Here is a 23,143-nt window from a genome sequence, read left to right as displayed (position 1 = left end):
TGTAGCTGAGACTGTGCCGAGTCAATGAGCTGTCAAATTGATGAATTTAAAACGTTGCTGCTCTAGATCCTGAAGAAAGTGGTCCTTTATGGAAAAAACAACAAAACTTACAACTCCAATGCTTCCAAACTATTAATACTTCACATAATACAATGCAAGGCAACTTCTCATAAATGGCAGCATCCTCTCACGGTTTGATGCCGTTCTTGGAATACTATTTCATAAATCTGAATTTTGCTTATATCCACTGAACATTCATACCTGTATAGGATAGAAACATCTGTGTAGCTGAACCCAAATGGGCCTGATCATCACATGACAGACAAACAGTCTGATCCATTACAAAAACCTCTAGCCAATTTAAAATGATCCCCAGACATAAGGAACCGACTGAGACTGACCTTCTTCACTCTGACTGAACACAGCCATGGTGCGCTCAGCGACTGTGTGCATCGTGAAGCAGTGATCCTTTGGGACCTGCAGAGGTGCGTCGCTCTCCCCCACAGGGCCCAGGGCAGTCAGTTCCTCTCTCAGGCTGAAATGGACCTGGCAAACACAGCCGAGTCAAAGCCAACGCAATTTTTAGTTCCTCAGATCAGATTTGATAGCGCCACCAACACACTGTAAAAGGTCTAATGTTTTTACTTGTATTGAAAACAAATACTCAATACAGAGAAACGGCTGATAGCATGACCATTACATAAAATAACATTGCTCAAATAGTTATCTAAATAAATATTAGTTGGTAGAGCTACTTTTTATTCTTCTGTAAAGGACTGAAACTAACAATTGTTTTCATGGTGGATTCATCTGCTTCGTTTCCTCTATTAACAGAATAACAAAATGACAAAATAAAGTGAAACTTATTTATTATAACCAGAGTCCAGATGGCCCCCTTCACAGTTCTTTTTGTCCAACTATTTTAAAATTAGATTTGAACAAAGCAGATTTGCTGGAATCACTCACATGTTTTTGCATAAAAACAAATTGTCAAAATAATTTTAGATCAGTTAACAACTTGATTTAATCAATATACAATTCAATTTCTTTTAATGAACATTGACTCCTCTGGTACTACTACTCTGACTACATTGACTACTCTGGTCGACTGTCCGTCGATCCTACACAGCTACACCAACCTGATAGCCGGGTCTGTGTCTGTCTGTCTGTCTGTCTGTCTGTCTCTACATGGGGATGACATCACTGTGGAACCCAGTTGTAAACTGGCGAGTGCACCAGAGTGAACATCTTCCACAGACTCAGAAGCAACTCCATGCAGCTAAGAGAAGAGTGGGCCGCCATCCCACAGGAGGATTATTGCTGCTTTAATCTATGCTGATGAGGGATTACTGACTAAATGAATGCTGTTTATATTTTCGATGGTATTGTATATTCATATGAAACAAAGAACCAAAGGAAATGAAATCCATGATGCGTGTTTGAATCCACCGAGTGCACTTTACTAGGATATATTACTTAATAAAGCAAAGAAGAAATTATGCATAAGGGAAGGGGAAGCGTGGAAGACAAACAGTTATTACAAACATAAATTCAGTTAACTGAGTTACAAAATGTTTTGGTGCTGAATTATAATGGAAAAAAAGTCTCACCTCTGATTTCCCATGTTTTCTGTCAGGTAAAGAGAATAAAATTAAAATAAATCATTAACAGGACAAGATTCAGGCATCCGAACTAAATGTGTGATGATGAATATATTTATTAGATAGAATGTTAGAGTAAAAGTACAGTCACACAGTAGCATGTACCGGTATTACAGTACAAGTACAGTCAAACATCCTGTCTAAGAGGAGCATTTCAGAAAAGCCCTTGCGGTCTTGTTTTCCTTTGAAAGTCCTTAGTACATAAATCATCAACATTTAACAATACAAATAAAAATAAAAATAAAACCAATATTAAATTACTCAATTGATGCTAAATAACAATAAAAATAAAAAAACATTACACCACAGATGCTAAATAACAAAAGATTAAAAATAAATTACACCACAGCTGCAAAATGACAATAAATTACCAGTCGTGATGTCGTGATGACTATCTCTGTTTCTGCCCCCCCGAAAGGTGTATTTTTAGGGCTGTTTTGAAGGAGGCCAAAGAGGTGCATGTTTTGAGGGCAGAAGTTAAACAGTTCCACCCCTGGGTGGCCGTATTGTAAAAAGATGATTTACCCATGTTTGTCTTCTAGGAGGGGGTAATCAGGTTGTTGTTTGGGCTCCCTCTAGTGTTGTGGCTGTAAGTGTCACTAAATCTGTGGAGGTGTTTATTCAGGTAAGCAGGGATTGAGGGGACTGAGGGCAGAGCTGCATTGACTATTTTAAATGCAAATCCCATTTTGAGTTGTTTAACCCTGTCTTCTACCCTGAGCCATTTTAGGCTAGCAAAATGTCCAGGAAGAAGGTGGGTCATGGGCCCCAGATTGAGGAGTAGCCGAATCAGTTTGTTTTGGGAGGTTTGGAGCCTGGTTTTCAGGGACATTTTGATGTTGGAATACCAGGAGGTGCTAGCATAGTCAAAGAGGGGCTGAACGAGGGCTCCAGCAAGAGTCCTGAGAGCACTTTTGTTGACAAAAGCAGACATTCTGCCCAAAGATCTTGTTCTCTGATTGGCCTTTTTGATCACCTTAGTTGCCATACTATCACCAGACAGGTATTTGTCAAGAACACAGCCCAAATAGGTAATCTCTTCTTTGCTCGAGAGAACTGTATTATCGACTGTGACCTTGAAATCATTAACATTTATCTCACGTAGAGAGTGTTTAGACCCAAAAAGAATAGATTCTGTTTTTCCAAGACGTAGTGACAGTTTGTTATCGGTAAGCCAAGTATGGATTTTGGTGACCTCAGAGCTGAGAGCTTCCTCAACCTGCACTTTGTCCTCTCTCCCGAAATCATGAGGTCTGAGACATCAGCAAACAGGAATAATTTTCAGTTACAGGCAGCATTCATTTCGTTAATGTATAGGAGGAACAGTAACGGCCCTAGAACGCTGCCTTGAGGAACCCCACAGCTCACCGGGAGGGACGAGGACAAGGTTCCGTTTATGTCCACCATTTGTTTTCGTCCCTCAAGGTACGATTTCATCCAGTTTACTGACGTGCTATCAAAACCGATCACCCTTATTTTATTCAATTGAATTGAATGGTTAACGTATTAACTTACTTTATAATGCTAATCTTTCCAACTTCTCCCTTTTCTGAAGCCTTTTCCCATTGCCGAGATAAATATTTGGGAACCTGAGGAGATGAATTCAGAGGTTACTTGTTAGAGATGGACTAAGTCGTTTTAAGTAATAAAACTAATCAGTTTATTGCTGTTTTAGTTACAGCGGTAAACATTATAATGTGGTGTAACTAAAGCAGCTGCGTTGTGTTCTACAGCCGTTAAACAGCTGTGTGTCTACAGGCGGACAAACCTTCACGAGCCAAACGCCTTGACTCTGCTTGACTCCAGACAGATCCACCTGCGCCTTATCAGCCATCGTTGTGCTGCTGTCGCAGCCGTTTGTTAGCCTGCCGTGGAAGGGAAACGACGACCCGCGTAGCCAACGCCTCAATTTATAGACGCGAGTTCAATTAGGACGAGAAACTACAAAATAAAACTTCCTGGTGCCTATTTCAAAATAAAACGACAATATAATAGATGGTCTGTTCAAACAACAGGCTTCTTCTTTCACAAAACAAAACTGCCATTTTCTTGTCTTCCTCAATTTAAGGTAAGTTTATGTGATCAATAAGGTTTTATGCTTCATTTTCTGCAAAATGTTCTCCACTGATTTTATATAGAGGTCAATTGACGAATCATTTGGTGCAGTTGGAAGTTGTTTTTTTTGTTTTTTTTTTGGGTACAGTTTTCAATCACTTTTTCAGTTTCTTCAAACCTGCAATTTTCAAATATATAGTGAGTATGACAAAAAAAAAAAGCAAGTTGATCAATCAAAAATAAAATAATTAAGTTTACATTGCTTTACATTGTATTATATCTCATGATATTCTACTACTGTGCAAAACTGGATTCAGATATGGGTTATAATATGAATCCTAATCTGGTTCTCTGTTGTGTCCTTGCCTCCAGTGTCTCACACTGGTATAGGATTGTGAATGTATGAATGTCAGGTTGTTATGGTAAATGAGAGCTGGTTATCGATCTGACCTACCTTTAAATAAAGGTTTTTAAAAAGACAATGTTAAAACCTGTGTAGCAGCCACTATGTGGTATTCAACTGCATATTTTCAGACATATTGCACTAAAACATGATGATTTTGTATCACCAGCAACAAAAAAAATGGATCTACCTCATTATTTGATTCTGCAGCTATCGCTCAAAGATGGTATATCTTGCAAAAAAGTAAGTATTTCATTCTATGACCAATATATGCATGTGTATTTTATTTGTTTTGGCATTTAATAAACGTAGCAAACTCTGGCTGTTTATTATTTTAACAGAGGTATTGGGGGTAAATTCCTGGTAATTACGTCATATTGGGTGAATTGATCATTCAGAGTTGTTACTCCAAATGGAACTGCTGCTGGCTCGTAACTGACTATTTAAAATATAATGTTGATTAAACAGATCTGGGCACTGAGGCAAAATTGCCACTGTAGCGCAACAGAACTTCTAACCCTGAAGTCCAGGCTTGTGTTCACCGCCCACAGATCTGATTTATTCAACAAAGCCAAATGAAACTGCACTTCAATTTGATTGTCCTGCCACTAAAGTCCAGGTCAAGCATGGCAATGAATGCATAACACTTCTGTATACTGTAGGTGGACTGTAGCCCACAAGGTCTTTTCATCATGTCATCAATGTACCTGAAAGGAAATCTCACCCTGCAGGGCCTGCAAATTGCTATCATCTACTTTGTTAATAGCAATTACATTTTTGAAATGTCATTTCTTTTTGTTTGACAGATTTAATATAACACTGTAATTAAACATAAAATGTTCTACTGAAATGTCAGATGACTTTATGATTACTACCATAACAACATAAAATATCTGTAAAAAATTAAATCAGCAGAGTATTTGTTTTTAAGGAAAGAGCGTGCAAGCTTCTGAAAACTACTACAAAACGAGGATATTTGGAATAAGGCGACAAATTGAAAGGTCAATATGCATTCATATTCTCAAAAATGGTATCATCAACATTAGCTGGCAACAATGCTGTACATGAAAAAGCATTTTTCTTTTTATAAAAATGTTGGACACCGATACTAGACTTTTTCAAGGAATAATTTAAACTGGATTATGAATTATATGGTGTTTGAATATGGATTTGACTAAATGAAAATCTACCTGAAGAGTTGTATGCCGATGTGATTGTATTAACAGAGATGAGCAGCGTCACCATGTGGTCAACAGAAAATCTGCACTTTTGGCTGCAGGTCTTGTCTCTCTGTGAATCTTGTCCTGTTTTTATTTACAGGTTTACTTACAGTCTATCTTTCAATCTCATTGTCTGTCACCAGTGAAATTATTTCTCAGAGTTAACCAATTTCTATCCATCACTGGATAGATTCATGTTCGTCATGCCACTGATATTTGAGGTTGATGTGTCCAAAGTATTGAGTTCTTGTGATTTCTTTGTGAAATAAATTCTTATAAATGGGCCTTGAATTAAGTCTGGTAAAAATTTTTTTTATTATTCTTTGCATCATCCTCCCCAACACCTGCCACTCTCATGTCCTCCCCCACTGTGTCCATGCATCTTCTCCTAGGTCGACCTCCAGTCCTGGCAGTTCCATCCTCAACAGCCTCCATTAAAATAAAAGGTCATCAAACCTTTTAATGAAAATAGTTTCTTCTTCATGTTCTTCATTGTTTACCACTTCACATTAAAAAAGAGTGAGCCTTAAAGTTCAGCTTTTCAAAGACAGTCCTTTTAAATCCATATATCATTTATCCTCTTTATTTTAAATTCCAATTACATTTTATTCTATTAAAAAAATAGAAATGTCTTGGATCCTGCTGCTGCTGAAATCCAGGTCTTGAGGCCAGAATAAGATTCAAGCTCCTTTATATGAATCATTAAAGCGTGATTTACATGTAATTAGATGTAAAACAATAACAACGTATCTGTCATTATCTGACTACAAACAAACAGCAACTCAAGACTCAGTGACTGGATACTAAAGCGACGTCCTTTATCACTGCCGCTGATTTGTATGTACTGCCACCTTGTGGACAATTGCTAGAACTTGACATGTTAGTAGTCCTTATGAATGAATGAATGAATGAATCAGCCTTACGGATACCTCAGCCTCTGAGATTTTAGCCAAAGCACATGACAGTAACATTAATGACATTACAGCAATAAAAATCTTGCACAGATGGAATTTTGCTAAATGTTCCATTTTAGTGCAGCAGTTGCTCAGAGAAAGGATGAATACAATTATTGTTGTTATAACTCTACTTTATATAGTGAAACACAGTGTATATTATCGATGTGTTGATTCTCTGAGAATGAAAGATGGCAAATTCAACTGGTCAATCATATTCAATAATTTTCCAAGCTGGACAAACCCATCAGAATAAAGCCGGTTCCAAACGTTAAATAAGGGATGCAAATTTCTATTCAGTTCTCTGAGCACGCACCCTATTCAGTGATGTATTTCCATTTAGATCTCACACACACACACATACCTTTCCTCTCACCCCAATCTCAGGCCAAAGTGTTGATTCACAGCTAAAGCTGTCTCATAATGTGACAGGAACACACTGATGTTCCTAGAGGGATAAACATGTCTCCTCTCCAGCAGTGTCATGGCCCTTCCTCTATATAACCCCACTATCAATAAAATGTTTTTTTTATAAAAGCATCAGGAATCTTTCGTCATCAGTGTGATATTACTGTACAATAATTGTGATGGTATTTGCAGAGTTTTCTCAAAAAGTTGTCAAACGTGTATTTAGTTCAGTTTTTTTAGCCGTACTCTCAGCACACCATACAATTAGATGAAGTTAAACTTTTACCAAGAGTGATCTGAAAATATTAACTTTGTTTGTTCTGGGTGGACATAATAATGTTGATGTATATTTTAATAATTATAATAATAAGCATCAAAGAATTGTCAATGAGCTCCGCATATGGAATATGAGAATATAACTTCCTGTGTTCCAGTGGATCTCTCATCGGGGTGACCCTGAACAAACTGAGCAGACAGCCGTCAGCACAATCATATAAAACCTAATAAACTGAGAGCTCAAGCATCAAGATATCAGGACACAGCCTCAAAATATCATGTCCAGCGGCAACAGTTTATCAGCGTCATTGGAATGTGTTGAAAGTGTGTGTGTGTGTGTGTGTGTGTGGAGGACAATGAAGCCTAACTTTCTCTGATAACCCAAGTTTGAAATGTTCATTTCATCAGAGATCAAATTGACTTGGCATCGGGTGGCTGAGGTTTTTGGCTTTTTCCTGCAAGGTCATCCACGGATTGAGGTTGGAATTTCTTTTTGGGTTTTTTTGCCCATGGTTCAGGTATAAATTCAATTCAAAGGCCACACTCGGGTGTAAAATCAGCTATTGCATTTAATAATGCTGTACTACTTTAAAAGGTACTGAGTCCACTGAGAAACACTCTGAAGCTGTTCATCAAGTCACATTATTTTGAAAGCCTGATTCTGATTCAAGATTCAAGATTCAATCACTGAAATAACAATTTGGCAATAGCTAACATGAATTATTAAAGCATGATCCCTACTATTTACATTTCTACATAGCTGTTCACAGTGAGGCCTGTTGCTATGGCAGCCCCAAAGCAGACAGATACAATTGCTGGAATAACGTCTCAGATCAGTGCGGTTCCTGGAGGTGACAAATCCTTCAGGATGCGATGCATTATCCTGTTTCTTTATGTTGTTTTTCTGTTACTGTCATATTGGTCAGTGGTCATATCAAGCCTGAGCCGGTCTTCATGCCATGTATTTGGAGCTACAATCAAATGATGCACTTTGTTTAGAAGTCCTGAATGATTGTTGTTAACGAGATGGTGTGTTTGAAAAGCCAACCACGGATTGTGTATGTTCCTTTGTTGCTCTGAATACACCGTGGGGTCAGTCAGTTCTTTGATTTCATAATACATGGGCAGCTGTTGCCTCACAGCAAGAAGGTCCTTGGTTCAAAAACTTGACGACTTATCCAGGGTGAACCCAGCTTCCAGCCGTAATCAGCTGGGATGCACTCGAGCGTAAACCCAAGGTGATTACTGATTAATCGTCTTCAAGAGGATCAATGAATGAGACTCTTCCATCGAGGAAAAATGTAAGTGTCATTTTATGCATCCATGAAACGACTAAGAACTATTGTCAACATATATTTCTACACGCTGCTGCACTTCTACTGTTTAATTATTGAGAAATGTTTTCTGTGACTGTTATCTTCATCCATCCATCCATCTTCTTGTAGATGAGAAGACCTCAGTCGTCTCGTCTGCAGCCGTTTTGTCGTGGGTGTTGCTGGAGCCCATTACAGCAGCAGTAAGGGCGTGAGGCTGGGTACACCCCGGATGTGTTGCCAGGGCATCGCGGGGCCACACACACACTCATCCATTCACCCAAACTGCATATTTTTTGGAGGTGGGAGGAAACCGGAGAACCTGGAAAAAGTAGGAATATTTCCCGGTGAAGTTGTGCAACATGTAACAGAAATGACTAAGTTACAAAAAGCATATAAGTACAGAACACATCACATCATCAGGAGTGGATCCACAGATGTAAATGTACCTGAAGCTGTCAGAAAAATGTTCTCAACTAAAAAATACAGTACCTAACACTAAAATTAAGTATTATAATACAGTAATAGTGAAAGTAAGTGAAAGTAAGTTTGTTGCTACTTCCAGCTTAAATATGAGACCATGCTGTCTTGGATTCTGTCCTTCATTATTAAATACAGTTCTTCCACCTGCTACTCTCACATTTCCCTTTCACTCATCCATCAAGCATCAAGATCTAAAGTTACGGCTTTGATTAATTCATGGAGCTAAAAGTATGCCTGCATGTAAATGCAATAATTAATTAATACGATTTATTTTTTTTAATGGATATTTATCATCTTAAAATTAGAGCGAGCCTCACATATACTTCGACACATCTGAAAATTGAAACTAGCAGTGAAAACACAATCGGTAAATGGTCTTTGCCTTTATATTTAACAGATGAGACATTCAGGTATCAGATATTTTGACATAGCAGCGGGATCTTTGTGGGCATATGACTGGTTTTTGAACATAAAGAAAGAAGATGTTCTCAAGCTAGAACCCCTATTCTGCAACATCACTAAAACAAACATGGAAAGGTAATGTATAAGGCGATACATTCTGACTGGGACATTTACCTGGAACATATGTGAGGTGGTCTGACTCGAGACGTGTTGCTAGAAAATATTCATTTAATGTATTTCTTGAGACTTCAACAAACGTGCTAGAAAAGAAAAAGTGAAAAAGCTACGGCAAATCGCAGCTGAAATATTGACTTCTGATCTCTGGAGGTGAAGTGTCCTTGAAAACCAACCTGTTAGGATGTTCGCAGTGTGCAGCGATCAACACACATAAACAGAATTCAGAATTAGATATTTATATCCAGAGATTCACAGAAAAGGCCAGAATGCTGGATACTGAAGCTTGACCAGTTTAAGAGTTCATTGACCTGTATCAAGAGAGAGAGAGAGAGAGAGAGAGAGAGAGAGAGAGAGAGAGAGAGAGAGAGAGAGAGAGGGAGAGAGAGAGCATAAACAGTGCCTGTTTGGAGAATGATCCTTCAGTGTAACTCACACCTGTGTGTCTGCAGAGAGATCTAGCAGCTCTCGGTCTACCTTTGTTTCACAAACACTTTTGTGATGTTGATGTTTTGCTCAATTAACTACAAATGTTTCGGAGGCTAGGATTTCATTCATACTATAATTCATGCATTTATTGGATGTGAGCATGCACAGTTTATTAAAATATTATCATATACAATATAGACCATCTAAAGTATCTATCTATCTATCTATCTATCTATCTATCTATCTATCTATCTATCTATCTATCTATCTATCTATCTATCTATCTATCTATCTATCTATCTATATCTATCTATCTATCTATCTAGGGGGCGCTCTCTCCTCGTTTCTTTCGGCTGATGATGGGTTCGTCCTCAAATCGCGATCGTCGCCTTCTCGGCTATTTCCGGTACATTTCGGCAGCGTTGACGCCGCCTCTCCCAGACTGCTTTATGTCTGGCAGCACAGACCATGCGCGGGCGCCATATTACGGCGCGCCCCGCCCCGCCCCGCCCCTCCAGCCCCGCCCCGCCCCTCCAGCCCAGTCACGGCGCACACAGCAGCGCTGCGGGAGCAAACAGACACGGAGCAGCGCTACCGGCGGGGAGGACCAGTGATACAGCAAAACCAGGATCCCGTGAAATGGACTGAACGCTCGGACGCCGCAGGCTAGAGCTGGAGTTTACAACGCAGTGTTTCGGAGAAAGGTTGCTTGATTTAATTTACCTTCCTTTGAGCGGATTCGTCAGCTAAATCGACTCCCCGTAGCATGTTTAGCTAGCCGGTGATGGAGACTGGCAGCTAGCTAGCTAGCTGGCGTTCCTGCTCTGTCAGGCGAGCTGCTGATATAACTTCAGATGCCGAACAGCTCTTCGGTTCTCCGTGCGACTTAGCGTTTTAGTGAAGAACCCGAACGATGTTAGCTTATCCCTAGATAGCACTGCTGGCCGTTAGCCGGCGAGTTACATCTGGCATCAGCTGACACTATTAGCTCGTTAGCTGCTAGCAAGCGCCCTCTAGCCCTTTTTTTTTTACCTTGCTAACACGAGATAAAACGGAATCCTGTGCGAGAGGCTGTCCGAAGCGCTACAACTTTGTGTAATACTTGAGAACTAGCGAGACTCGGTTCAGTATTTATTTTTGACCGTGTTGTCTGTTAACTGTAGTTTCGTCACGACGGCGCCCTTAACGAGCTGCAGCCTTATTGCTTACTGTCGGAGAACAACGACCCCCCCGGATTCCTTCGGAATGCATCACCCGGACCCTGCAGGAGACTCTGGCGGTGCTAGAAAGATGGCGCATCCGCCCGCCTTCCACCGACGGGGTAGCAACGCGAGCAGCGGGAGCGGTTCCGCTCAGTCCACGCTGGCAAGCCCGATGGTCAATAGCAGCCAGGCTCCGGCGGACGGTTATCAGTGCCAGCCTCCTGCTGGTTCCTCCTCCCCGGGTCCTCACGTTCCACCCCAGAGCCTGAACCTGCATTCCCAACCCCAGCCCAGCCAGACAGCTGGAGCGCAGATGATGAAGAAGAAGAGTGGCTTCCAGATTACGAGTGTAACTCCAGCGCAAGTATCTGGGAGTGCCAACAATAGTATAGCAGAGGACACGGAAAGCTACGATGACCTGGACGAGTCCCACACGGAGGATCTCTCGTCCTCCGAGATTCTGGACGCGTCCCTCTCCCGGGCTAATGACGTTGTGGGAGCGGAGAGAAGCTCTTCGGAAGAGACGCTGAATAATTTCCACGAGGCCGACACCCCAGGGGCCGTCTCTCCCAACCAGCCGTCACGCCCCCATGCCCTGAGCCAGGCTCAGCAGCAGGGTGTGTCCATGGTTAACGGGACTGTGCACCACCACCATCATCATCATCATCATCATCATCATCCAAACCAGGCCCAGGTCTTTCCTCAGCCTGCTGCCCCAGGGGGCGCCCCATCTGCCCTCACTCCCGGAGCTTTACCTTGTGTCGCACAGAAAATGCCTTCTAACATGGGGGTCGCTCAGGAGAATATTACCCAGACTGCTCAGCCTGGGGGGGGTGTGGCCCTGGGATCCGTCCCCGGAATGCACAGCTCCACTGCAGTTAGCATGGCTAATCCCCAGAGCGGCAGTGTTAGTAACGTGAATGTGTTGAGCTCTGCCAGTGTGCCCGTGAGAGGAGGGATGGGCAGCGGTGCGCTCCCTCTCGGTGGGGTGAACAGCATTGTGGGAAATGGCGGTGCTGTTTCCATCGCTCGCGTCAGCATGAGCCAGCAACACCCAAATGTCAACCCCAACATCTCACTGACCGCTTCTGCTGCGCCTGCTGCTGCCGATGCCTCTGGAGGGACGGGGCCCTCGAGTGTTCAGGGACGGTTCGGATCCGCTTTGCTGCAGCCCGTCACGGCGGTGGCCACGCCCCCTGCCCCATCTCCTCCGGCCCAGACTGCCCCAGCCCCTGCAGGGGCGACCACCGGTTCTCGCTTCAGGGTGGTGAAGCTGGATTCTAGCTCCGAGCCCTTTAAGAAGGGTAGATGGTCATGCACTGATTTCTATGACAAGGAGACCCCAGCCCCGGCGCCCGGCTCCTCTGCGTGTGACGCTGCTTCTCTCGGCGTGCGCCAGTTGGCTTCTGAGAGCTTAACTGGGGCGTCAGAGAGGGAAAGCACAAGTGGTGGCTCTGTGAGTAGCACTTTGAGTCATTATACAGAGTGTGTGTGTAGTGGGGAGACTGGGGGACCCCCGGTGACCCAGCAGGCCCAGGATTATGCCTCCCCTTCTCAGGGCTTTCAAGGAATCATTTCTAGTGGCTTAAACATGGGCATGTCCCAACCCAAACCCCACATGCACCCCCTGGACGTTGCCCATTCTCATGTGAAGGCTACTGCGTCCCCTTCGGCTCCCGCAAACATTCATCAACCTGTTCCAGGCCTCCAGACCGCTGCTGGACTCGCTTCGTCTGCTACGCATCAGCAGCTCACTTATGCCCAGGCGGTCGCTAATCAATCCATAGGTTCCCCACAGGGCCTAGTCGCTGTTAAGCAACAGAAAATGGCCTACGCTCCCCCACCACAGCAACCGTCTGCTACTCCCCAAGCAGCCCCAGTGCAGGTGAGGCCGTCTGAGTACGCCCATCCACCCCAAGGTGTCCTCCAGGGTGCTGGTTCTCAAACTCTGTCCAACCAAGCTGGCTCTGCACCCTCTGGGCCGGGTAACGGTGCGTGTCAGGCGATGGGAAACCTGCAACAGCCACAGCAGTCCTCTATTCAGGTTGCCACCTCCGGTATGCCCTCTAATGTTGGACCACCAGGTCTGGGCCAACAGCAAAATCCACAGCCGCTCCCGGCGCAAATTCAAAATCCAGGCCTGGGCGCCCAGCTGCCCACGTCAGGCCACCAGAGCAAAGTGTCTGCACAGAGTGTGCCTCCCCCCAACCCTCAGATGGATCCCCAGGCCCAGCCTCAAGGGCACAACGCTGGGAATAGTGGTAGGATACCCCCGCAGGCGAGCGCTCCCCAGAGCCACTCATCCGGTGTCAGGTTGTCCCAGGACTACAGCAACGCTGTGGCGCTGGCTCACGCCGCCCAGGCCAGCGCTCTCTACGCTAGTCTGCCCAACTTCACCACCACGCAGCTGCAGGATGCCCAGCGGCTGCTCCTCCAGCACCAGTCGGCTCTGCTGGGGCTGCCCAAGCTGTCGGGAGTGGAGTCTGGATCCCGATCCAACACTGGCCAGGTTCAGGACACTGAAGGCAGCAACTCTACCGCCAGTGCCTTAGGTGCATCAGCTGCTCTCAAGAATGTCGACGGAGAGGAGGATGGGTAAGAGAATAGTTTGTTTAAACACTGTACTTTTGATTTCTAATGTGTTATAACACATACAGGTGGAGAACGGGGGGGGGGGGGGGGGGGGGGGCATTGTGTTCCTAGATAGCCAGCAGACAGTGACCAGGCAGTCACGGTGTGTCTGTTCTGTCAGTAGAATACAGCTCATCTGGATGTGACGTCGCTTGTCTTTACCCCCCCGCCCCCCCCCCCCCCCCCTGCTTGAATACTGCTTGGGTGCCTTACAGGGCCCAGTTTCTGCAGGGTGTTCTTTTCACTTTGCACACTCTTTCAACATTTGTTGTTTGCTTGGTGGAAACAAGACGGGCATTCTATGATTACTAAATTTTAAATGGGATGGCAGGCGGCAGCCATTGTTGCATGAATGAACTAAACTGTCCATTTCTGCAAACAATGTTTGATGTTGTCTGACTGTCCATCTCCCAACGCAAGAATTCATATTCCTCTATTTTCCTTCCGGTGAACTCGTGACGCGATGATGGTTTACTTCTGACGAGCAAAGTTAAATGTCCTTTTCCTTTCCCGTCACTAAAAGCCTATTGATTTTTAGTCCTCTCTCTCCCATTTCTTCCATCTATCTCTGCCTTTACTCTCCATTCTATTCATGCAGTGAGGCAACTAAATATGCTGATGATTGTCCTCCAAATAATACCTTAAGTTCTGATTTCCAAGTCATACAGACGTTTTAATCACTTTGCTACAGCAGGAAGTTTCTCAAATTTGAGCCACGCTTACGTTCTTAATCCCCATTTCCTGACTTCTTAAATGTGATTTATTATCGCCACAGCCATCAGGATCTTTTTTGCAAGCCGGAGTTTTAATAATAAATCGGGATAAGTGATGGAGGAGTTGAATAGACTGTGATGGGTAATATGGATGCAATGATGCTTTGCTTCTGGTTGTCTTTACGGGAGAACTGATGGCCGGTTACTGTTTGCGTGACGCTTAGCTCGATGGAATGTGAAGTCTATGGGGATCAGGTGGATTATTTTCTTTGATGATTAGTAGCATTTGGGTGAAACCAAAGCTCTTGGAACAAATGAGAACATTGTCTTGGAGAATTAGACTCATGGTTAACGTCTTTATTTTGCGTGTTGTCACACGAGCACGAGAAGTTTGTGTTTCCTGCTGAATTCTGGTGACCCTTGAGGCTCTTTCTAATTGTTTGGAAATGAGCCTTCCCACTCATCAGCTGATTCAAACACAGGTTTACAAAGACCCCCCCCCTCCCCAAAAAAACTAGGGATATAACGATCAAGCTTTCCCCCCCGGTTGCAAGTACTTTAATATTTGCTCTGTCTCTGCTGGTATTTTATATTCAGTTTATTTATTTTCACTTTCATACAGAAATTGATCTCATCTTCTGCAAAGAGGCACAAAAGTATAAGTAACTCTACCTTTTGTAAAGTTACAAAGATAAAGTTATTTGTTGGAATTATTTTCCAAGACCCTGAACAACGTTCCTGAACACACCACTTACAAAGGATCCATAAACGCGCTAATGGAAGCTATTTGTTATCTATATGTCGTTGGAATGCGAGCTTGTTCTGATGGTGTCTGTCCCTGGTCAGGTGTTGTGCTGCACAGTTTCTATACGCTGCTCCACTGTGTGACTTCTGTCAAAATATTTACTGATTGTCATGTGTGGGAAGATCATCCTCTCATAAATTAGCACCTCAGCAACGCCAGTAAATCCAAAAAGGATCTCAATGGACTGTGGTCCGCTGTCTGTTAAAGGCCTGTTAAAAAGATAACTCATAAAGTTACGGACGGATCTTGATATGATTTTCAGGGAATGTTACCAGGAACGTATGAATAGTTTTTGGTGATGATCCAGAAGAGATCCTGGATTGCAGTCAATGGAGCTTCAATATGTGTTCCTCTATCTGTTTATTATTGGCTGACGTTTATGGAATTTGACACAGTCATGTAGGGCGGGGATCTCTATCTCACCACCGAATTTCATCTGGATCGGATCCAGACTGCAAATATCACGTGTTTTTGAATAACGGGGGTACACTTGCTTTTCGGACTCTTGTGCGTGGAATATTAGAGAGATTTTAACAAGCGTCGTCTTACAGCTGCAGCAATTCCACATCGCGGCATGTCAACGGATTTGTTATTGCCTCCAAGGAGGTTATGCTTTTGACGATGTTTTTAGAATAGAATGGAATAGAAAGCCTTTATTGTCATTGCATAGTGGCTACACAATGAGATTAGCAGCGCTGCTCCGTCTGGTGTTTAGTAACAACATAACATTCAAGCGTCTTTGAGTTTCCAGAAAAGCGCTATATAAATAAAATGCATTATTATTATTAAGTAATGGTAAAATTCAAGAAATGGCATAACATTCAAGTAATGGTAATGTCTGTTGGCAAGATTAAGGAAAAACTGCTGGGTATATCTTGATGAAAAAATATCTTCACTTCGCTTTTATTGATTTCTGAAGATGTGTCTTGGTCTAACTTGGATCCAATTAAATTTTGAGAGCGATCCGGATACAAAAAGAAGAATGCTTATTTTCCTATTTACATGTAATGGAGGCTTTTTCAAAAATTCAAATCTTGTAAAATATGCATTCAAATCACCCACCGAAAATCCCAGTAATAAAGGGGTCCTACTTCAGGATGCTTCTTGCTTCTCCTGCGTGAAACGATCAATGGAAACCATGGAGACCATGGTTGTCTGTGTCATCAGTTCCAAACACTGAGGCGCTGCCTGTCCAGATGTTAACACTGAGAATGCAGGTTCTTGTTTTTAACTAATATTGTATCGGAGTGTTGCGTTTTAAAAAAATGACTATATTTTAGCTTAAGTTTGTGTGTGTGTGTGAATTTAAACTTTTAATGCATTTGACTGCATGTCATCCCTGACGATGCGAGAAGCCAGGTATGACCTCTTTAGCTGAACTCGACGGCCTCTTTTTTGTCGTGAGATCACCGGGGACGGTGCATTTCTTTCTTTCCCTGTCGTTGATTATGTGAAGGCTCGGGGGGAATGTAAGCTGGCTGGCTAGCATGGCGCTCTGTTTTGGATATAATCTCCCCCCTGGCAGTGCAGGGATTCAGCTTGTGCTGGGACTGTTGTTCATTGTGTGGAGATCAGCGAGATCCCCAAAATTCACAACACAGAGAGGAAGTGACCCGACCTGAACTCACCCAACTTGGTCAGGTCTCGTGATCAGTGAGGACTCTGCAGATGGAACCAGACTGAGCGGAGTTGTGCGTCACTTTTTAGCTCTGTTAAATCCCACCTTTGTGTTGTTCCATTATCTCTTTAATCAGAGTCCTCAGTTGGGGGTTGTGCATGAATAACGCTCTTGATAAGGGACTCCATGTTGTTTAACGGGGCCAGATTTGGGAGAGGATAAGATGTATTCCAAACGTTAACGCCACCTAGGTGCAGTATTTCAGTGTGTCGTCCTTTTTGTGTATATCTTGTAATATATTTACTGACGTGATTACTGCGTAACTTGGTGTTAAACTCTGCCTGTATAACTATAGGATTGACGGATGGCTTGTAGGTCGTTTGCATTGGATTTTAGTCAGCATTTGAACAACAAGTTAGTTAAAAGTTGACATGCAGTTCCGTAGCTGCTGTACCCGATTCAACGATCAGAATCATTAATCGAAGCCGTGGCAAAAAGCCCTCGATCAATCGTGGAGGAATGATTCGTTGCACAAGCACCACCGTTACTGCAGAGTTTGAGCCATTTCCTTTTTATGTAGAGCTCTGGTTTGTTTAGTTTCACATCACTGAAAGTAAACACCATTTGTTGTTTGTTATGCTGCTGACCCCCCCCCCCCCCCCCCCCCCCCCCACACACACACACACACACACCACACAGACCAGGCCAGAGAACGCCAGAACACAGAGCAGCAACATGCCCCGTACGAGCGAGTGGCGAGACGGGCTTCTCTACACGCTACTGAATATTTACTGTCTTTCTGAGCCAAGTGGTGAAAGCGTGAATGGGCCAATGAAAGGGCATTGTGCACAGCTGGTATGCTGATACGAAACATTCACATCTGCACTATAATATCTCACTATAAATAACTCGTATTTGTGTAATTGATTTCTTTGTCCTCCTCCTCTCCTTTCTGATGGTTTATTTTCCCATCGATAAACAGGATTGTTTCACTTAAGAGTGGGGCGAGAAACTAATGGCTTGTAATGGATGATAATGGATTGTGTTTTTAGCCTGCCTTTCATCTATAAGAAAGTTACCCTCCTGAAAACTCAAACTCACGCTGCTAAGGTAGCTTCACTCTGTTGACAAACTGCTCCATGTTTTTATCACGGTTCTTTTTCTATCCTTACGAAACGTAGACGAGCAGTTTTTGCTTTTTATTTAATCACTCTAGTCATCGCAGTACGAGTAATTTATAATGGCAGGTTTGGTTTTGTAACAAATATGACCAGGTAATAATTTTCATTTTATCACACAGCAACAATTATTATTCATTAGGACTCAGTATTTTCCTCTGATTCTGGTTGATTACGGCATTGATCAGCTCTGATCACTATTGTATTCAGTCCTGTCAGTGATGTCAGATGATATTCTGACTGCCCATCCGTCTGTAACGAGTTAAATAAAAAGTCTTAAGACGGATGGAAAATAGCCTTTGGCTAATTCTGGCATATTTACGTATATATGGCCGTTAATATGCACCGTCCCTTCAAAATAGAATAAATAAATACGTAGGAAAATATAGAATCACAGGTTTGTAGAAATGTAACGCTTCTGTCTGTAAAAATGAGTTTTGATTGGGGAGGCTTCATGTTCGGACCTGATCTTTAATTTTTGGGCTTCACTGGGCTGCTACTGTTATCCCTCTAAACATGCAGGCAATGTGCTGAATCATGGCTGGCATTCCTGCGTCCACAACGCTGTCGAGTCGGCGCCACTCACACAAATGAGTGAAGGGAGAATACTGACAGCTGTTTAATTAGCGGGTTCGTCTTTCTTAACTGTATATGGTGTTGGATATTTGTGTATCTTTTAATCCCAACAATAAATAAATCCGATGTGATGAAGGCAAAGTAACTGTTGAAATGAAGACACCGGTCTATCTTGTTATTGCTGAATGGACACCACGTCGTTTTTTAAGACTGCAAGAAATTGTATGTAAATCTAAGAATATATGTTTGCAGACACTCTTTTTTTTTAAATGAACATAGTTTAAGCTCCGAGGATGGGGTTCTGTACGCAGGTACAGTATTTTGCACAAACTGTAATTTAAGGAAATCATTTGACATATTTGGAAATGCACTGCTTTCAAAGAAGAAATTAAAACTTGGAAGGTGAGCGAAAAAGATTTTTTACAATCTCATTTCTACGTTTACTTGCATGACTATCATTCCTTCATTAAGATGGGTACATGGCTGCCATGGCTCTGATCAAAGGCAGGTCCTTGGTGTTTTGGATGGAGTTTCACACGTGGTAACTGTTCTTGTTCCGTCTTGCTGTTTGGGTCTCAGCCTTTCAGCTCAGCTGTGACGTTCTCCATACGAGTGTCTTTCCTCCAATAGGGCTTGGTATTTATTCTTGCTTTGTGTGAGCTAATCCTGATTTCCGTGCTCTGTGACAAAACGGGGTAGGCTTTATCGTTACCATTTCCCCTCAGTCGACATCCTACTGCTTCTCCTGTTGGTACGAATAAAGCACAGACGCAGACTTCAGAGATGTTTGTGGCCAGTGTATTAGTATACTTCTAAAGTACTCATCCTTTCCCCTGTACTCTATTGCATTTAATTATGTATCTTTGATAATCTTATTTAGCTATGTGCTAAGCCACCAAAAATAATTGGATATTTGTTCACAAGTGGCAGTAAAATATACACAAAGTCCCAATTTATATAATGTGTTTCCTTCTGTCTCCATTGTCCCTGTCATTGCGGGATTAAATCAAACAATCTGTCTCTGAATGTAGGGCTGTACTGCCCCCTGCTGGTACGCAAACTACAGGCTGCTCCTGTTTATGTTCTGCTCATGTAAAAGTCTAAAGTTAACAATGTTTTCAGGGAAGCTCTGCTTTTGTAAAGCCTCTAATAAAAATAAAAGATAATTATAAATGTATTAAAGTCCACCATGACAGAACATGTTTAATCTCCTCAGGCTGGAATCCTTCTTCTTGCTGACTTCCATGTGTGATTAATTTTCAGTCATATTGCCAATTATAATTCTAACCATCTAATTAGACTTTTTGTTTTCCATCTTTATGGTATTCTGTACATCTGTAATGTGTACCGTTTGTTTTAATTTCCATTTATTGAGCCATGAAACTCTTAATCTCTCGACAACACACATCCAGCAGTCACCAGTATGTCCGTCTGTCCTTCAGCAATCAGTTCTTTCATGCATTCATTGGGTAAACAAACAGGAACACATTGTTCACTAGTGGCTGGCTTTAAAGTCCTGATGTTTTACTGTCATCATATGCAGTAAAATATGTGACACAAATCCTTAAGCAGCAGTGTTGGATTAGAATAGAATAGAAAGCCTTTATTGTAATTGCATAGTGGATATACAACGAGATTAGGACTATATTACAAGTAGCGGTGAGCACAACTTTTATTCTTGATCGCATTGTAATGTTAAGTGAAAATTTGTCATTTATTTGTATTTTAGAGACTGTTGAAATGAATCATTAGTATTGGAAATGTATCTGGAAAGCAACACAACAGAATTTGTTGTTGCTCAGGTGATGGTGGTTGTTCACGCCTGAAAGTTGCTCCGCAAATGTGTGAGTTTTCATCTGATTGGCCGTCACCCCCGATGCGTAGGAGGTGCCTTGCATGGTAGCTCTGGATAGATTCTGGCTGGCTTCTAAAGGGCTTCGAGCGTTCGCTCAATCTAGAAATGCACTGCGATGTACTGAACGCAGTTCAAGAACGGGAGGTCCAGTCCCGTCTGCTTTCGTGGTTCTGTCGCTAACGTTGACTCCAGTGGTCGGGATATTTGCCACCAGAGGGTAGCATATCCCAGCCCGCAAGTCATTACTCAGAAGTCGCTGCAACGTGCACCTCTAGACGGGAATCCATGTGGTTTCTGTTATTTGGAGATTGTCTGCACCTAGAAATAGGAGGAAGCGTTACTATCTCACTCGCTCTGTGGTTGAGTCAGCCATCGTCCCTCTTTTGTGTCTAAAGTAGAAAGGTTGATTTGTTCAAAGCAAATCTTCAGAAGTTAAAATATTTTATATTCAGGATAAATTTTAAATAATCCATCTGAGGTTTGTTAAACTAAATATTTTTAACTGTAAATAAGATTTCTCTTGGCATTAATTCCAGACTAAATTCTCATTTGACATCCATTCTAAATCTGTTGAAGTTAGTTCTTTTTAACAATATTATATTTACTTACTTGCTGGAAGAATAAATCTGATCCATCTTCCTGATAAAGAATCAAACTCGTCTTCCTGACCCGATGTCTTCAATGTTTCCTGTGATCGATCCTTCCACTTTAACAGGTCATTCTTTTTTTTGTTGTGACTTCATCTTATGGGTATGATGAGGCAGCAGAGTCCTGTCCTGAATATTCGGTCACCTCTTTAATGAAATGATTTAATTTGAACACTGAGCGGAGCTAAACATTTAGCTGAGTCAGCTAAATGTCACTTTGAATTTGCTGTGCTACACATCCTAGTAGATCGCTAGTTATTTTAAACTACCAGTAATTACATATAAAGAGACATAAACGTGTATCCTGAATCCTAAAATTAGAAATATCCGCAGGATTATAATTTCATTGGCCGTTACAATATGAAGGGGTGAATGTCAGTCTCTGACTGTTGACGGAAAACATGCGTGTGTGTGCGTGTGTGTGTGTGTGTGTGTGTGTGCGTGCGTGCGTGCGTGCGTGTGTGTCACTAAGCTGTGCTCAGGATGGCTCTGCTATCGTCAGATTCAGGCCCTGGTGGGTTGAGTCATTAGTTAATCCACTCGCTGCTCCACTCGTCTCCTCGTCTTGCGTGCCGATACACACAAGATGAGGAGGTGGAGAAATGGGTCGGGGCTCGCAGCAAGTTTCTCCGTAGCGATTGGTTGGATGAACTCCGAGCCCAGGTATGTCCTGGCCCGGGTCCAAACAGGTGAACAGATTCGGTCATTCTAACACCTTTTTGAGAAATCTGAATACATTTTCCAGATTTTTACATCGACCATTATCGGCTTTATATTTCCATTGTATTGGTGGGAGCCTTTGACGGCTTCATTTATTACTGAACTTGTGTTAAAGTGCGTTTGACACAGAGGATGAAATGGGTGCAGAAAGTGTTTAAAATGAATAGTTGACAAATAGACCCTTTTAATTCTGATAACTAATATGGACGAGCTAAAGTACATTCTTTTGAATGTATTGTTTATCATCTCGCATATAAAAAAAAAAGCATCATGCTGATGCTGCCAATTTCAGCATTACAGCTGTGTGCGCTAGCAGTGTAGGCTAGCGTCCTACTGCTTGAACCGATTTGGCTAACAGACCTGCAGGTTAAATTGGAGGGTGGCAAGAACCGTTGGGTTTGTTTGAAGACGGAAAAACAGCCTCCCAACACAAACACACGCGTCTTTCTGTTCGCTATAGGTGGATGTTGTTGCATTTCTGTGTTCAAAAGCCAGACATCAGCGTGAGTCATCTTACCTCCCAAAAGAAAATAAGATATTTGGGTGAAAGATGGTCCTCCCAAAGATGAGTCATTCAAGAAAAGCAAGGACATTTTCTATGATACTTCTAAAGATAGAAATCCACCCTTGCTGAATGAATCACAACAGGCACAAGGTTTTTGATTTTAATGTTCCTTCCTATCAGGATATTTCTTAGTGTCTGGCATGCCTCAAAATCCATTGATAAGAATAAATAAACGCATCTCTAGGGTATGATATAAGAAGCATCAGCTGGTGGAAATATCCTATTTCTATTCTAGCTACCAATAATTAACATTTCATTATAGAGCCATAAAATGAAAGGTAAGAAATGTGCTCATTATTCTTAGAAAGTGGTTTGTTCTATTAAAAAGTGTCGTTGAACATAACCGTAATTTATACGATTGCACAGTGTTGCATTATTATTATTATTATTATTATTTATTAATTTGTTTCAAGCAGAATAAAATTTAACAAAACAAACTTATACCTTTTTGCGTACAAGAAAAAAAACCCAACAAATACGTCCAAAACAACCACCAAAGTTCATGTACACAAAAATAGCAATAATAAATTATATAGTGCATGAAAAGGAGTGGGAAGAAGAAAAACTTATTAAATCCCACCCCCATAATACAACTGCTATTGTTCATCTATTGGACAACCAGCAATGGAAAAGAAAAAAAAAACAACACAATGAAGATGAAAAAGCAAAACAAACAAAACAATTAAGTAACCCTCATACATAGAATAAATTACAAAATATAACTCTATATATATTGAGCCAGTATAATTAAGCCCCGCCCTCTCTGTACTGCATCAAGATCATGCGTTTGTAAGTAAATTTGAATTTTTGAATATTTTTGCATTGTTTGTGTTCAACATGCAAGCTATTCCACAAC

At 42.1% G+C, this 23,143-nt stretch overlaps 2 protein-coding genes across 2 annotated transcripts in view; one reads left to right on the top strand and one right to left on the bottom strand.

Moving 5' to 3' along the window:
• The window catches only part of LOC137902419 (general transcription factor IIF subunit 2-like), a 34,088-nt gene extending 30,593 nt beyond the window's left edge, over positions 1 to 3,495 (bottom strand). The window contains exons 1-4 of the mRNA XM_068746505.1: positions 3,430 to 3,495; positions 3,177 to 3,250; positions 1,611 to 1,629; positions 402 to 546 (exon numbers count right to left, since the gene is read on the bottom strand). Coding sequence (XP_068602606.1) covers positions 402 to 546; positions 1,611 to 1,629; positions 3,177 to 3,250; positions 3,430 to 3,495 — 304 coding nt within the window. The remainder of the gene's footprint in view (positions 1 to 401; positions 547 to 1,610; positions 1,630 to 3,176; positions 3,251 to 3,429) is intronic.
• Positions 3,496 to 11,022: 7,527 nt separating this feature from the next.
• On the top strand, positions 11,023 to 13,578 carry LOC137902418 (TSC22 domain family protein 1-like). Its single transcript, XM_068746504.1, has one exon. The coding sequence runs from the start codon at positions 11,023 to 11,025 to the stop codon at positions 13,576 to 13,578; it is 2,556 nt and encodes an 851-aa protein (XP_068602605.1).
• Positions 13,579 to 23,143: the final 9,565 nt, after the last annotated feature.

This window comes from Brachionichthys hirsutus, chromosome 12, assembly GCF_040956055.1.
Source record: "Brachionichthys hirsutus isolate HB-005 chromosome 12, CSIRO-AGI_Bhir_v1, whole genome shotgun sequence".
Lineage (NCBI taxonomy): Eukaryota > Metazoa > Chordata > Actinopteri > Lophiiformes > Brachionichthyidae > Brachionichthys > Brachionichthys hirsutus.
This window is presented reverse-complemented; position numbering and strand designations above follow the sequence as displayed.

What these genes read in the sequence shown, in the direction of transcription:
- LOC137902418 (XM_068746504.1), top strand. Translation starts at nt 11,023, where the DNA reads ATGCATCACCCGGACCCTGCAGGAGACTCTGGCGGTGCTAGAAAGATG.